Raw genomic sequence first — 17,555 nt, forward strand, 5'->3', positions numbered from 1 at the left:
AAATATCCAGTGCCCTGAAGAGGGCTATGTGGAAAATATTCTAATATGTTTGCCCATAGGCTGGCTTTGGTAAAGATGAACTCATTCCATGCTAGAAAGGTACTTCAGTCTTATGTTGAAAAACATGAAGAGAATGTGGTTAATCAAGATGTCCTATAACCTGTTCAATTTTCAGAAAGAGTAGCATCTAGTGTGTGTCTTCAGAAACAGGCTGGCACTGTCAGCACTTGCAGAGCTTATAAGGTAATAAGCCATGTGAACTAATATCCAGTTGCCCCAAGCTCAGGATCGGCTAGCACAGGTTTGCAAAACTAGATGTGCCTCAAGTTTACAAGTAGGTGGAGCTCCAGCAGGAGTCACAAAAATACTTGTGCTTAAATACCCAGTTTCAGAATAACTGATTTCCCCCTCGAGAGACTTGCCCTCTGGATGTATATCAGCATATCACAAATCAAATATTCCAGTGTTTTCGTGGTGTGGTCTGCCTTCTGGATGCTCTTATAGTTTTAAACAAGGAAACTAATTAGAGAAATCTGGACTGTTATACACAAATCAATCCTTCTCCTTGACTAGCTTTCCTCTTATTAGTGAGCCTGTATTCCTAGCAGAACTGATTCTCTGTTGCATTGCCTCTCCTGCCATCATTTATACCTGTGCAGTGAATGTAAAATGCCACCATTCTGATTTGGAGGTGTTTAACATTTTCATGACCCCACGGTAAATGATTACACCAGGTGCAAAGCAGTAGAGAATTAGTCCCATCTCCTCGTACCCATGGAAATGGGCTCACTGTGAAGTGGTTGTTTTGGGGCACCATCCCTCCCCCACACCAAAAAAAGTAAAATAAATTTGCTTTTGTCTGAATTCTTTGTGTCATCCATAACTGTTATTCAAGAAAGTTTGTTTTACCTCTTCCTCCAGTGCCCCAGATTGCGTAGTATATGTTTCAGTAAGAGGCTACAAAGCAGCAGCAGGATTAAGGGAGAATGCCAATTCTGTGACCTATTTGGCAGTCATAGCAGAGGATCATGGAGCACTTTCTGAAGTGCCCTAATTAATGAATGCAGGGGTAGCTAAGGAGGACGAGCATCTTCACTTAAAACCTGGGGACAGGGCAGAAACGAGCAAACAAGAAGAATGAAGACTAAATTCCTCTTACCCATGAGAGGATAGAGTTGAGATCCAAGAGCAGTGGGAGTCTCTAAAGGGACAACCCAAGACTGAATAAAAATGGAGGTTGGCTGGGGAGACTAGCAGTTACCAGATGTCTCCTCCTCTCACACAAAGATAGGAAGGTCTCATACCTAGAAGGTGGTGTCTTGAAGAAGTGCCTACCCACATGGTGCCAAGGTACTCAGATACCATGGCAATGCGCAGAGTAAAAATGTCTAGTATGGACAGTTAGATAACTGTGGAATCAAGATAAACTCACTAATCAGCTCTGGAGCTCTGAAATTGAAACCCGATGTTTGAAATGCCTGCAGTGACAAGTGGATGAAGCCAGTGTGTCCCATACCGTGCAATGACTTCATCCCTAGCTACAGCTCTCTCTCTTTCAAGAGAGCAGGGGAGGGGAGGAGTGAGGAGAATCATTTCTTTTATTAACTTGGTGCTGCATCTTTTAGCACATTTTCATTTCTTCAGCAAATAAAAGAACCTTTCTCTTCTCACGCCAACCCCAACTAGCAGCCTCTGGTTATTAATGCTTCTGTCTGCCTTGAACCTTTGGAACAAGTCTGTCTTGGATTTGCCCTCCCAACTGAATCTGACAGGAACCATAAATATTCTCTGATCTCTTCTGCTTCACCTGTAATTCGCCTAGTGCTGGCAATGAGCTGAGCTGTCTGCCTTTGTCAGGATCAAAACAGGCATCCAAGCCATATGATGTCAGACTATGTTACCCACCACAACCACCCTGCCTCTCCTATGAGCTCTCAACAGAGGACAGGGAGAGGTATGACCTACAAGTCTGTCCACACTGTCTTCTTTAGCCCATGACATTATCCTGGAGCCTTCTGTGCCTTTGTTTCCAAGCATACACAAATACTACTCCCTATTATGAGCTGTTATAGTTAAAGCTCAGGCAGTGACCCAAGCCCAGCATGAAACAAAGCTGCTAACTATATACAAGATTCAAGCTACCTCTGCATGGACCTGCAGGCAGTGCAGTCAAGCAACAACGGCTGCAGCAAGACAGACTGTAGTTTTATACCTTGGGCATCAAGGAGGGTGACTGACTGCCTCTCCAAGGGCACTAGAGTGTCAGGTGTCTTCAGATTATCATCTCATTACAAATCCATTGTGATAACACATTTATATATTGCTTTACATCTTCAAATTGCTCTGTAAACTAACTGATTCATATCAGTGATACTATAAGCAAAAGAGCAGGATGCCTGGGTGGTAAGTGAATAGGAGAGCTCCAAGGGAAATCCAGCAGGATGTGGTAGCAGGATTTAGCCCTTTTCCACCTTCTAAACTCTTCACAAACATGAATGAATGAATCCACTCAGCAGTCTTGAGAGGCAGGTAGGGACCATTAAACCCATTTTACTGATGAAGAACTGAGGCACAGACAGGTTAAGTGACTTATTGAAAGTCAGAGGGAATCCATGTGAGAGTGAAAATTACACCTAATGGCTCTCAATCCCCTCATCAGTCTATGCCTCTCTGCTGGTGCTGGCAAACAACTAGGATCCCTTGTCTCTGGGTCAGTAGTGAGACAATGACTAAGCACTGTACTGAGGTTCTGTGCTGCAGATAGTGAGGAAGGGGACTGGAAAACATTCACTTCTCATCTCAATTGTAGATTAGTGTTGCTGTATGCTGTTAAATATCTTTTGTATTTCATCCTAAAGGTAGCTGCATTTTAATAGTGAGAAAATGACTTATAGTTTGAACATAGCAATGGCATGTTATGACAGTTTTAGTAAGGCATACAATAACTCACATGTTTAGGTGGTTCAAAATGGCATCCTCCATGTGGCATGACCTCACACCTGGGTCAAGATCACGCTGTGCAAAGGATGCCATTTTGTTCTACAAATGCTTTGTGACATTACATCCTCACAAATGCCATCCTTCTTGAGGACTGGACAGTCACCCTGAGCGCTGTCAGATGGACAACATACAGCCACTCAAGCACGCAGGCAAGGCAAGCCTTGTATACACAGACAGCATGCCACTGGTGTGTAACTCCTTCCCTCTCCTGTCTAAAACCCCAATCGTTTTTTTAAATTCTTATTTCATTCTAGGAGTATTAGTCTGTGTTTGTTTCCCCTTCTGTAAAATAGAGCTAATACTCATCCTCCCAGCCCAGTTCATAAGATAGTTGTGATTAGTTAATATCTGTATAAACAGCAGTCATCTTTATTAAACTGCTTTGTAGTACCTGGATAGAAAGCACCTATAGAACTGCCAAGTATTATTTATTATTATGAACATCCAACCTGAGTCACCATTAGGTATGACTAATGCCAGTGGTGTCCCAAACCACATTAATTCAAAGATGGCAACTGGTGGCCATGGGGCCGCATCTGGCCGGCCAGGTCATTTTATTTGGCCCATCACAGCCTCACTCGGGGCAGGCGCCCCAGTGTCACCAGGAAAGGTGCAGGGCACAGAAGGGGAACGCCTCACCTGCACCCAGACATCACCTGGCACAGGAGCCAATGCTGGGGGGTGAACCTGACCCCAGCATCACGTGCCCCGACTCACCCCTGGGTGAATGAGCCAGGCTACTGGCATCAGGGGCGAGGAGAATCCTAGCGAGGCGGGGCCAGCCGCTTACATTGCCCCCCGCCGAACGCCCTGGGCCAGGGGACTGACAGGCCCTGCGCAGGTCCCTAAGCGGGGCTGTTGGGCCAACCTCCCGCGTCTCTCTAACGCGCTGCTGGGACCCAGGCGACTCAGGCACGTGCAGCCCGCCGCAAGCCCATTAACACGGCCCCGGCTTACCCCCAGCGAAGCTGCCCTGCGCACGCAGCACGAGGGGAGGGGGAGTGACGCGCGCGCCGAACAGTCACGCGCCGGGAGACCTAAGTAACGTAACGGAAGAACTTCACTCTTTTCCCCCCGCCCCTCCCGCCCGTGAAGGCGCACATGCGCAGTAGCGTGCGGTGATCTCGCTCCGCCTACGCTGCGTGCGTTGGGCGGTCCGACGGGTGATGACGCAGCACGTAGTGGCAGTTTGAAAGCCTGGCGCGGCAGAGGCCGCCCGCTACTCTGCAGAGATGTCGCTGGTGAAGCCCTTCGATAAACTCCCGACGCTCAACGCGGCCACCATCTTGGTAGGTCTGTGAGGAATCCGCGTCGCGTCCCGTCCCGTCCCCTGCCCGGGACCAACAGCCCCGCTACTGCCGCTTCCCTCCGGTTAACCGTTTGCTTCTGCCAATCGGTGCCCGTCGAGGCCTTTGGCCACGCCCTTTGTCCTGATTGGTGCTCTGATTTTAGTATGCAAACAAGTTGTCCTGCCTCCCCAGGGGCCTGTGCTGATAGGCGGCGAGGCTTGTTTGCCCCGCCCCTCAGAGTGACTGTGGGCAGGGCTTGTGCCCTCCCCTGGCTAAGCAGGATCATGTCTGGTCAGTACCTGCAGAGGGGACCCAGTTGGAGCTGGGGCTGATGGTGTGACTGGGCCATGCGTGCTCTGTGGATGGCTACGTGAGCCCCAGCCTGGCCGTGGGGGATGAGGCCCTACTGAGGACACTTCCTCTGCTGGGCTGCAACACTGACACCCTGGTTGCCTCTGTTCTCCTTAACCTGTGCTAGGTGTTCCCCTAGTGCCAGGGGCTTGAGAGTCCTGCACAGCTGGACACATGTGCCTGGGGTCTGATGGGCGCAGGCCCAAAATGTCAGGGCAGGTGCCTGCAACCTCTCCCCACAGATGTGCCTTTGCTGTTAACCAGCTGCCCCATCATGCCCCAGAGGTGGCTGCCTGTGTGTGAACCATCTTCCCTGAGCCTTTTTGTTCATAACATGCCCTGGGACCTCTCAAAGTGAAGGGCACTAGCTAGTGGCTTCCCTCCATCTTTTGGTTGCATCTCTTACACGCCATTTTCCCTTCCTGAGCAGTTGGTGGGCACGGATGAAAGTCAGCAGCAGCTAGCAGAGGCAATTCTTAAGGAGAAAAAAACCTTCAAGATAAATATGTAAGTGATGGGAAAGGGTGGAACAAAAATCTTCCCAATTCAATTCTGAAATTATTCTTTGCCAAGGTTTATTTGTGTCTTTTTTTCTTCTAGACTCTATCTCAAATTGAGATCTGGTCAGATAGGCTTGTGGAAGTAGTTTTGGTTATGACAGATTAAGTTAAAACTGAGGCTCTGCAGGAAATGGATAGCGATTCAGTACGGCTGCATCTTCACTTGTCAAATGCAGACCTGAAACTCACTTACAGGTGCAATCTCCACGGTGGTAGCAATGGAATCAAGTGTAGTCCAAGGATAGAATTTACTTTTCTGAACCCCAGAGCACAATATTTCATCAATATGGTTGTGCAACTGCAAGCTACAACTTCTCAGTAGAATTTAGGTGTATGTACAAGAGACAAGTTGCATTTTCTTCAGGAAATAGCAGTCCACTCCTGATTAAAGGGGGAGAATATTTGTTTTCATTTGTTTACTGTGCATTACTTAGCCCTCTGTGGAATGGTCTACCTGCAGCTGGGGACATGCCTCCTGGTGTGGGCACAGATTTGCACCATCTCTGCTCAAGCTAACCCACTAAAAATAGCAATGTGGCAACCGCCACTTGGATCTGAGCTTCGGTGCCTAACCTGAGCCATAACCTGTGCTGCAACAGCCACGCTGCTATTTTTAGTGTGCTAGCATGAGGCTGTCTGCCCTCCCTGATACCAGCTGCAGTGTAGACATACCTCATATAGCCCGGGTGCTTGGAGATGAGTGCTGGGTGCAGTATAAGCATCTAAATAGATATATTTTATTTTTTTTGTTTGTGTGGGTCTTCCATTCAAAAATGGAAACTCTCTGAAATCAATAGGGGGAGTCAGGCAGGTGTACCTCACACTACTTTAAACTGATTAGATTTCAAGTTTCCTTGTAAAATGTCCACTAGCTGCAATTCTTGTCCTACACACACCCTTTTATGTATATGTTATTCCTCCTCGCGTTATTGATTTGCATTTGGAATTTTAACTCCAGCTTATATGATATCTTCTGTCTGGGAATTCCCTTTGTTGCTCATGTATTGACTTTGGCAATTATATCTACAAGAGGAAATGCATTAACTTGGATTTTTGGGAGAAGGGTATATTTCTCTTGCTGCTGCAGCACTAGTGATTCTAAAGCAGTATAATTGTCCACCAGAACTGAGAAACTTCCAAAATCCATAACGTTGTTTGGACCATTCAAGGCCATTGGCAAGTGTGTTGCCTGATCTATTGATTGTAGGTGAATTACATTACCGCAGTTAGCACTCTGGAATTTGGTAGGTTCTTGTCCCAAAATTAGGCCAAGTATTATCAGAATTGCTGTTCAGCTGGGAGCTCAAATGTGCTCAGCAATGACAACACTCACACTTAAGAAAAACCTTCTGTATTTGTAATAATTTTATTAACACAATCAGAAAACTCACAAACACTCCAACCAAGCAAGATAGGTAGATATAATACAGAATGAGTGGAGCATGCCTATACTTATGCCATCCCTTGCAGAACAACCTGAAATGTTAGGTATCGTCTTCTTCCTCACTATCATCACCATCATCAATGGGCATCACCCTGTCATCTCCCCAGGCATACAGAGAATGGTACAGCCAGGTTACATGGCATTCTTGTGGTCAGACATCTGCTGATGTCTCTAGCTTAAAATATCCCAAGCTGATATAAACTAACATCTTGTGGTTACCTGTCAGCAGTTCAGTCATGACCACATTTTGTCTTGTGATATCTTATGATCTATGGTTGGTCTTTGTTAGCTACTTATGCTTAAACATTTGTGGGCCATATGCCCTAATTAGTTTAGCTAAGCTATTGGCCTACAAGCATCAAGACCTGTAAGACCACTGCATTATGCCTTAACTTTATGCCTTTGCCTCACCTAGCAAATACCTATAAGCTGTAAGTGTTACAAAGGTACAAGATTTGCCAGATATCATCACCTGTGCTGGGGACCTCCAAACCATTCTGATTGGAATTCAGCCATGGAGACCTTCCAAAATATGTAGCTCCACTTCCTAAACATGATAAAAGGCACTAGATCTGTCCCTGAACTTTTCCGTGAATGTCATCCTAAGTTTTTAAGGCAAATCATTTTTGACAAATGGTGTTACAAACAAAAGTATTTTCCAGAGAGAGTTTTCACCCCTAAAATTTAAACTCTCATATCTCAGAAATGACTTCCAAATTTTTTCAAAATCTGGCCAAAAAGATTCTCCCTTAGCCACACATAAAACACACTCTGTTGGAAGCTGAAAAGATCACTTTTTGAGTGTTGCAGGGGTGGTTATTATTAAATATACCATAGAGAGCTGGTTAGAAGCTTTAATTGGGAAGATGCTACGCTCTCTCTCTGATACATAGATAAAAATATACTGTCTCTCCTAACTGACATAACCTCAATTTACTTTACAGTAGGGGTTCTCAAACTGGGGGTTGGGACCTCTCAGCGGGGTCACAAGGTTTTTACATGGGGGGTCGCGAACTGTCCTCCTCCACCCCAAACCCAGCTTTGCCTCCAGCATTTATAATGGTTTTAATTTATAAAGAGGGGTCTCACTCAGAGGCTTTCTATGTGAAAGGCGTCACCAGTACAAAAGTTTGAGAACCACTGCTTTACAGGATAGTCAAGTGTTACTGCATTAGACTCTGATGTAGAATGCAAAGCGCTATTTACTGACATTATCCTACACACATGCAGTGTTGCCAAGGAAGTACAGTGCTGCATTCAACTGTAGTTAGATGAGAAATTTTAGGCCCCTAAAATGTAATTATTGTAATGGAAAGACAAACTGTATTATACTGTTCTCTTAGGTGTGCTGTGTGTAAAATATCTTATTTAAACGGACCAAAACCATAGCTGACAGAGCATTAAAGGATCTTATGATGAACACATTTGGTATGTAGTTTGCTCAGAAGTAAACACTGTAGCCAGACCATATCTGGTACAAGATCATGACAGCTACTTGATTTGAAGTTGATCAAAGAGACCAGGGCTACCACCCTTCTTCTGACAATTAAAAAAGGAAAATCAAAAAACAACCCTGCCGTCACTAATGACTGTAAAGAGTTGGAACCTCTGGTCTACATCTCATCTGAAAGATGGACCTCTAACAGCACACAAGCCGTGGCTACACTGGCACTTTACAGCGCTGCAACTTTCGCGCTCCGGGGTGTGAAAAACACACCCCTGAGCGCTGCAAGATACAGCGCTGTAAAGCCTCAGTGTAAACAGTGCCGCAGCACTGGGAGCGCGGCTCTCAGCGCTGCAAGCTACACCCGTAGAGGATGTGGAGTACGTGCAGCGCTGGGAGAGCTCTCTCCCAGCGTTGGCGCTGCGACCACACTTGAAACTTCAAAGCGCTGCCACAGTAGCACTTTGAAGTGCAAGTGTAGCCATACCCACAGTTCCTGATACCTTGCTAAGGCTTTTATAGGGAAGAATACAGTACAAATCCTTGGAGAAAACTATTGTCATACGGGATGGCCTCATTAAGCAACTTTGAGGGAACAAAGTTTATGCTATCAAATGCCAATTGTGACTGTTAATGACTGTGAATAGGCTTATGGGGGACACCAAGAGTGCCATTTAACCAAGCAGTGAGTCTCACCAAGTGCTTATAGTCATTGAAATACGTGTCCCTAAATTAGGGTGACCAGATAAGAGAGAGAAAATATCGGGACACATCGGGTGGGAGTCTGCTGGCGGAGCTAAAAAAAATAAGGCGAGTGCTGCTGGCGGAGCGAAATATCTGGACAAATTGCATCCCGACCAAAGATCGGTCGGGACAAACACCTAATATCAGGATGGTTCCGATTTTATCGGGACATCTGGTCACCCTACACTAAATCTGCTTCTGCTAACCGTTCTAGCTAAGTAAGTGGCTGGCAAAATGGATTCTGCTTTAACACTCTCTTCAATTTGGGTAAACTTGCAAACTTATTTTGTCTTTCAGCCACGTGGCGACCTCCCTCCCTTTACCTGCTGAGAGAGATCACATCCGGCCCCGGATTGATCTGATTGCCTTTATGATTAACATGCAAAGCAAACACAGGTAAATGCAGAAGGGGTTGGAACAGCAGAGGGAGAACTTGAGGAAGGAGTTAGTTGTTAGTTTAACCTGAGGTAAACTGATCCAGCACCTGCATCATTGTGATGGTTAGAAGCCCACGGAGCCATTGGCTTTCAAACATTGGACTTGCTGTAGTGGAACAGATCAATAATTCCTCCAGCAGTTATCCTGCCTATGGCAATGAATAAATAATGTGAAACCTGCTTTCCTATAACACACCTAATTGTGCAGTGCTCTGTCATAGCAAGGAGGGTGGAATGTCTTTCTGGTCGCGCTATTAATTTGGTTATGCAGAGTCAGGTGCACAAAATCTGAAAATTTACCATCTGTAAAATGGAAACCGCATACAAGTTGGTGGTGGGTGTTACGGTGTTCTGATAGCTGGCCTACCCTAGGTAGTCTCAGTTAACAGTCAGATCTGAGTCAATGGTATGTACAGGTACTCTTTATGATGGCATTGCTAAACTAGGTCCCTCTGTGGGATTGGAGCTCCATCAGTCGGCAGGGCTAACATGATCTTTGATCTTTGTCTATCTTATCCCTTACCTCTCTCAGCTGTACCACTGCACCTGAGTGTTGATACAAAGAGAAATCCAATCCTGTTTTTATTTTTATAATCAGGATAAAACCTTATTGCTGGGAAAGGTAAGAGTGTTGCCAAAGCCACTTCATTTGTGACCTTTTGATTCTGGACTTGAACAGCTCTTCAAAAGTAACTAGTCACACTGGACAGCCATACAGATGAAAGTCATTATAAAATACAAGGACTGGAATTTTCAAAGAAGACTAAAGGAGTTAAGTGCCCAGTGGGATTTGGATGCCTAACTTCCTTAGGCTCCTCTAAAGATCTCCACCAAGATATTTATTCATTTGAACAGTATCCTGTTACTCTTGAGTTTTGTTCTCCTTTCTGTCTATTGCATGGCTTCTCTAGCACCCATCTTTAGTATCTAAACACAAAGGGGAGAGACTTTCAAAGGCATAAATGGCAGCTACACCCAAGTCCTCCTGACTTTCAGTAGGAAGTGGATGTCCATCTGCCATTTGTGCCTTCGAAAGTCTCTCCTTTTGTGCTGCTCTGGCTTCCTGCTGTGCTGGTGACGGTACTAGCATTAGCCTAACCTCTGGTTTAACTGGATTATATGATGTGTTTTTTCTTTCCTTTTCCATCAGTCTTAGGAATGTTGAAGCTTCACTATCACACATGGATGCCAACTTCTTTCTCGGGAAAGTGTGTTTCCTCATCACAGGTGGTATGTATGGCCAAGTATCTGCCTTTTTCTTTCTCCTCCTCCTTCCAGTGTTTCATCCCTTCTTCTTCTACTCAGAACACCTGGAATGGCTTCACCTTAAACAAAACAAGCCAACAGCTTGTCACTGAAGCTTTTCTTTAAATGTTGCTGAATCTCATCTCTTTCCCAGCTCAGAACATGTTTTTGACCTCACTTGGTCCTTCCCTTCATTTCCTCCAATCAGGCGTCTCTTTTTTCTGCCCTTGCCCCCATGGATATGAATTGCAAGATTGATTTGTATGGAACTGCAAAGTGTGTTCCCGTGGACTTTTCTTAATGTTAATCTCAATGCCATTCTGTTTGACCTGCTCATTACTGCCTGAATGAGTTTTGCTATTATGAGGACTATGCTGTATGCTAGATTTGGATCATTTGTGGAACTAAACATTCCTCAGTGCTCTTCTCCACTGGGGATGGGCTGTGGAATATTGCAAAACTTTCCCTAATGCCTTCCTGTTTTCTCTCTGAAGTTGGTAGGATGAATCACTGCAGCGTAGAGATGAATGCTGTCCGGAAACTGGGAAACACCTACAGCAGCCCTGTCCTATTCTGTGAGCTGGATGTAAGGATGTTTAATTTTGTGACTGGAGGGGTGGTGCCGGGAGGGGCAGGAGATGGGGGTCAGAAAATCCTCCTACTCACTAACAATATTTGGTACGTCAGCAATAAATCATGATGAGGTGTGATTAAACCGAATACCAGTGTATATTGCTTGTATATTTTGATTGCAACAACCAAATCCTCGCAGCCGCTCAAAGTGCAGGTAGTGGAGTCAATGTGCTTTTAGAAACTTATTCTTGCTTTCATTTAAATAACCTCTGTTTAGATTCAGAGGGGGAGCCGTGTTAGTCTGGATCTGTAAAAGCAGCAAAGAGTCCTGTGGCACCTTATAGACTAACAGACGTTTTGGAGCATGAGCTTTCGTGGATGAATACCCACTTCGTTGGATACATGCATCTGAGGAAGTGGGTATTCACCCACGAAAGCTCATGCTCCAAAATGTCTGTTAGTCTATAAGGTGCCACAGGATTCTTTGCTGCTTCTATTTAGATACAATCCCTGCCCTATAGAGTTGACCAGCTAAACCAACAAAAGCTTGGAGGAAAGTGAATAGGGAAGTGTTATTTACTCCTTCACATAACACAAGAACCCGAGGTCACCCAATGAAATTAATAGGCAGCAGGTTAAAACAAACAAAAGGAAGTACTTATTCACACACCACACAGTCAACCTGTGGAACTCGTTGCCAGGGGATGATGTGAAGGCCAAAATTATAACGGGCTTCAAAAAAACTAGATAAGTTCATGGAGGATAGGTCACTCAATGGCTATTAGCCAAGATGGTCAGGGGTGCAGCCCTATGCTCTGAGTTGTCTCTAGCCTTTTACTGCCAGAATCTGGGAGTGGACGACGGGATGGGTCACAGATAATTGCCTTGTTCTGTTTATTCCCAATGAAGCACCTGGCATTGACTGCTGTCTGAAGACAGGATACAGGGCTAGATGGACCCTTAATCTGACCCATTATGGCCATTCATATGTAAGGGATAAGTGAAGTGATCAGAAACCCAAATCTTGATAGCTGCGAGGTTGATAGTAACTAGCTGACTTCTTTGTCACCTGGATTTTCCCCCGAGACATGCAGCCCCAATACACCAGTTCCCTGAAACATTCTGTCACCTTGCTGTGAAACCATGAGTTGCTATCTCTGTTATGCAATTGCCCTGCAGCTCACACATCCAAAACACTTCCGGTTTCCCAAGCTCTACAGAGTAAGGCACAGCACCTCCTAGAGGGGCACATACTTCATCCCTGCAGTCAGACGTGTACTTGGAGAGTGGGGGAATTAATCGGCTGGTGCTGTTTGAAAGGCTGTGGGAAGAAAGCTTGCATAATGGAAATGGCTTGCTGCTCCCTTGCACATAGTTGGTCATCCTGAATCTAGTGAATGTCTCCCCTACCATCCCTCATCAACCCTGTGGCTCTGCTGCCCCTTTTCACTCCTTCCTCCCTTCCCCTCTCCCCAATCTCATACCAGTGGGTTTGGGTCCCAGTACTTCTTCAAAGGGGCTTTCAACCTTTATGACTCTGCCCCCTTCTTCCCAATGGCCCTAGATAAGTAGGTGAGCAGGTTTGGGAACCTCCGTGTCTAGTTGATCTGGGTCCCACTTAACTTTGGCTCCTTCTGCATCTCAGCACCAACTAGATTTTCTTTTCCATCCCTTTATTTTTAAGTAACTTGTGGGTTTTGTTTTTCTCCCTCTGCTTCCAGTCTGAAGGAATCAGAGTTGCCACAGCTCAGCGGCTGCTCCGGATGTTGCAGATCTGCGCTGGTCACATGCCGGGGGTTTCTGCCCTCTTCTTCAGTTCTTTGATGAAAAGCTCCATTGATGAGTAACCTTGATGTAAATCCATTGCCATTCTTCCTGTCCACACTCTTCGATCCTGTTTCAAACTGCAGAAATAGACGGAAGTGGGAATTTTGTTGAGATGCTTTTTCTGTTGATTTGTAATGAGGCCAGCTCGTCCCATGCTGCTGCTTGCTTGTGTTACCTTTACAGGAAAGGCTTGGTTCCTGTTTGATGGGTGGTGGCTGGAGCCATGCTAATGAATCTCCTTTCGCTCCTAGGTCCCAGTTTGAATTAACCCTGTTTTGTTAGTGACCAAGAGCTGTGTAGCCTTCTGAGAGCTGCATAGGAAGTGGGAGAGGGCCAGAGTCCTTAGGTCAGTGTGTATCCTAGCAGGTAGGCACAGCAGTTATGGAGAGAAGTATCAGAAGGCTGCTGCCTGCTCTCTGCCTAGTACCAATGGACTGTTTCACCAGGGAGAAAATAGTAAAGCATTAGGAAGAGTTTTGCAGTATTCAGATTGAAATAGAGCAATTCTCACTAATGCAAAAAATTCACTTACCCATAAAGCCCCTTGAAGGAAGGAAGCCAGTTTAGCAGCCACCATCTATACAGCAGTTGGCAGTAATGACCTAGCAGTTGGGCGATATGCAAAGAAAAATTGCCTAGCCTTTCTAATCCCTAAATATCTAAGCAGAGAGGGAGGAGGGGCTTAAAGGAGACAGCCCAGAAATTTGATGTTTTTTTCTTTCTTTGAAAGAATGGTCATCTTTTGTTATACAGCCCCAGCAAACTGCCTGGCAGGTAAACCCCCCACCTGACTAATGAGCCTGACAGTCCTATTCAGTGCTGTGTCACTGTAAGTCAAAAAGTCTCCACAAGATAGAGAGACTATCAGAGCGTGAGAGGAGCTGGGGGAGTGTTGATAGTCTAGGTGTGCGTATGGGGGCATGGATTTGCTCCGTGCAGTGGTGGAAGGATGTCTATTACACAGAAAAGTGCAGAAGTCACTCTTCAGTGAGTTTTATTATTAGTTCTAAAAGTAAAGATCCACAAAATGGTTCCTCTCTAACAAAGTTTGATTTCAAAGGGCCTAACTTTCAGAATTGCTGAGTGCCTCTGAAAGTCAGGCCCTTAATCTGCATTCCTGCAGCTTCTCTGGATCTTGTGCCATCTCTGCTCTTTCTTCGTGGGTGGAAAGGTGTACTGTGGCTAGTCTGGCTATAAACATGCTGCATAATGTATTTTTTTTACAGACTGGACATGCCTATACATTTGCACTGTGCCTATAAACCCCAAAATCAGACTATACTTGTCGAGACACAAATAGTAGTAATTGTATTGGGAATATACCATTAATCTGATACTATGTGCTGGAATATTAAGTTAATAAAATGTGTCCTATCTAAAAACTAGTCCAGACCCTCTCTAGTCTCTGGTAACGTTCACTCATACATAGTGTGGGTGCTCTGGGAAAACAGTAGGTAGTTGTTATCAGTGGTGTAGCTACGCTGGTGCTGCCAACAGTGTAAACTGAGTGCGGGAGTTCTTACCAGCTTGTTTAGCTTCTGTTGTAGTAACTTGAGATGGGTTGCAATTATCACTTCAATCCACAAGATGGTGCTAAGACCTCATCACTGGAATAAACCCCTCATGAACATCTGAACAGCCTTCCTGAACACATGGTCTAGACCAGGGGTCAGCAACCTTTCAGAAGTGCTGTGCTGAGTCTTTATTCATTCACTCTAATTTAAGGTTTTGCGTGCCAGTAATACATTTTAATGTTCTTAGAAGGTCTCTTTCTGCAAGTCTATAATATATAACTAAACTATTGTTGTATGTAAAGTAAATAAGGTTTTTAAAATGTTTAAGAAGTCTAGACTCTTCCATACTGAATAGGAAATCTTTTTCTAGAATAAAAAAAAACTCTTAAAAGAAGTCCCTTAAGTTAAACCAGGGTGTGTGGAGGGGTGATCCCTTACACTGAACTAATGAATACAGAGCCCCAGCCCCAAGTGCAATGCAGGTTCAATCAGCTCTGGGTGTTGGCAGTCATTACAGAAAGGACTTAGGGAGGCTCTGCGCCTCCCTAACAGCCAGAGGGTGCACAAATCCCATCTACACACCTCTCGACACCGTGACCATGGGGAAGGAGATGGAGAGGTCTCCAGCAGCCAGCTTGAACAAAAGAGCTAAAATGTTAAGCTGTGTTTCTATATCCAAAAGCAATGGCTGCAACTCATGGGAGGAAAAAGTGGAGTGGATTTTCATGCCCATATAGCAAGAATGCAAAGCCCACAGCAGCTCAATCAATGTGAACTATATTCAGCTAGCTTTGTGGATCATGACTGCAGTAGGCGAGGCCTTGTCCCTATTGGCATTATGGTGGTGCCAAAAAGGAAATGAGGTTATATTTTCTCCTGTATATTTTGTGTATGCTGTCTCAGCCCTGCTTTCCCTTTAGGTCTTGTGAAATAAACCAGCACACAGTTTGGAGGAGCCAGTAGTTTCAATGTGATCTTGAAGCACAGGTGCAAACTCATGTAGGTGGGTAATTGAAATGGAAGAAGTCCAGTTTAGGTTCTTTTGTTCCCTTCGCTAGCCAACGCAGGATGGTTCCTTATAGTACATTCTCCTGACAGTTGTCCAGTCTACTTTTCAGTGACTTGGACAGTAGAAGTCAGATGAGTCATTTAAGAAAATAAGAATGGCTGTAGTGGGTCAGACCAGTGGTCCATCTACCTCAGTATCCTGTCTCTGACCATGGCCAGTGATCAATGCTTCAGAAGGAATGAACAGAATAGGGCAATTTTCAAGTGATCCAGCCCCTGTTGTCCAGTCTCCACTTTTGGCAGTTGGATGCTTAGGGACACCTGAAGCGCGAGGTTATGTCCTGCCCATCCTGGTGAAGAGCTATTGATGGACCTATCTTCCATGAACTTACCTAATTCTTTTCTGAACCGAGTTATACTTTTGGCCTTACAACATCCCATTACAGCACGTTCCACAGGTTGGTTGCATTGTGTGAAGTACTTACTTTTATTTATTTAAACCTGCTGCCTATTCATTTTATTGGGTGACCCCTGGTTCTTGTTAGGTGAAGGGATAAATGAGACTTTTTCTACACCATTCATGATTTTTATTTTTTTTTAGATTTCTATCATATTTCCCCTTAGTCGTTGTTTTTTTTTTTTAAAGATGAACTGGGACTGTTCCCACTCTTTAATCTCTCCTTGAATAGAAGCTGTTTCATATCCCTAATCATTTTTATTGCCCCTTTCTGTACCTTTTCCAATTCTAAAATACCCTTTTTTATGATAAAGTGATCAGAATTGCTATTCAAAGGGGGGGTGTACCATGAATTTATATAGTGGCATTATATTTTCCATCTTGCCTGTCCCTTTCCTAATGGTTCCTAATGTTGTTAGCTTTTTTGACTGCTGCTGTTGCTGCTCATTGAGCAAATGTTTTCAGAGAACTATCCATGATGACTACAAGATCTGTCTTGAGTGCTGGCATCTTATTTAGACCTCGTCATTTTATATGTATAGTTGGGATTATTTTTTCCCAAGAAGCATGACTTTGCACATATCACTTACTTAATAGCCATCACTTCCTTGGGAGTTAAGGTTAAGATTCTGTCACAGGTATTTTTAGTAAAAGTCAGAGACGGGTGGGGAATAAACAAAAATTCATGGACGTTCATGACCCGTCCCTGACTTTTACTAAAAATACGTGTGTGGAGGGGTGGGGGGAGGAACTAACATAGGGAGTGTGGCTGGGTAGGGCCGTTGGGGGGGCCCCTGCTCTTTCTGTTGTGGAAGTCATGGAGGTCCCAGAAAGTCACAGAATCCATCATCTCGGTGAGAGAATCGTACCCTTAATGATAGTCTAATTTTTTTTCTCTGGGATGAAAGTCTTCACTATGCTCTTCACTATCACCCACTTGTACAACTTTACCAATTCTTGCCTTTCTACCCTCAGACTCAAATCTGTGTACCCCAACATGTCTTCCCTCATCACAGCCCTTGAAGAGAGAAAATGCTGAAACCCATTTGTCCTGCTCTCCTCTGAGACTTTTTAAAGGTTGTTGAATCTCTACTGCTTCAAGATGAAATCTAGTTCCATCAAGAGTAGCTGTTCTTTCCCCCCTTTCCCATGGCAAATATTTCTCTGATGGTTAGAAAGGCTGTCCTCCTTTACCTGTAGCCCTGATCAACTGATCTTTCTGTAATATAACTGGCAGGGTAACTGGAGCATGCTTGAGAGTGTGGTGCTGTCTCTCAGGTCCATTACATTTTACAAATAGAAGTTCTTGGGACTCATCTAAAGTGACAACCACAATTATGTAAAGACCTCGGGGAACTGCTGGCTGTTTAGACAGGAGACAGCAAGGCCTGTCATAGAGCAGGGCCAGACAGCCAAAAATATCTTGATCTAGACTCAAAGCACAGCTTTAATACTTACTAGAGATGGGTTATGGAGGTGGCATTCACATCTAGATGAGGTTTATGGAAGGGTTGGAGGCTGAACTAGGACTACATTTAGGCTCCACCATGTTGAACTCTCATGAGAGATTTGGCCAAAATTGTAGAAATCTAGTGAAAATCAATTGTTTGTGCAATGTGCCACTATCCTGCCCTTCATCTCTCTGTGCCTCAGTCCCCTGCC

General features: G+C 44.7%; 1 protein-coding gene across 2 annotated transcripts; it reads left to right on the forward strand.

Moving 5' to 3' along the window:
- Positions 1-3,692: 3,692 nt before the first annotated feature.
- Positions 3,693-17,083, forward strand: CENPM (centromere protein M). 2 transcript variants are annotated; one of them, XM_050955194.1, is made up of 6 exons: positions 3,693-4,289; positions 5,071-5,147; positions 9,130-9,228; positions 10,420-10,499; positions 11,009-11,100; positions 16,869-17,083. In XM_050955194.1, exons 1-6 carry the CDS (start codon positions 4,233-4,235, stop codon positions 16,914-16,916), a joined length of 453 nt encoding a protein of 150 aa, XP_050811151.1. In that variant the 5' UTR covers positions 3,693-4,232; the 3' UTR covers positions 16,917-17,083. The 2 variants fall into 2 exon arrangements, with proteins under 2 accessions (XP_050811151.1, XP_050811141.1); XM_050955184.1 differs by lacking the exon at positions 16,869-17,083 and adding an exon at positions 12,809-14,299 and having other exon boundaries at positions 3,963-4,289.
- The last annotated feature ends 472 nt before the right edge of the window (positions 17,084-17,555 follow it).

Source organism: Gopherus flavomarginatus, chromosome 1 (assembly GCF_025201925.1).
Source record: "Gopherus flavomarginatus isolate rGopFla2 chromosome 1, rGopFla2.mat.asm, whole genome shotgun sequence".
NCBI lineage: Eukaryota > Metazoa > Chordata > Testudines > Testudinidae > Gopherus > Gopherus flavomarginatus.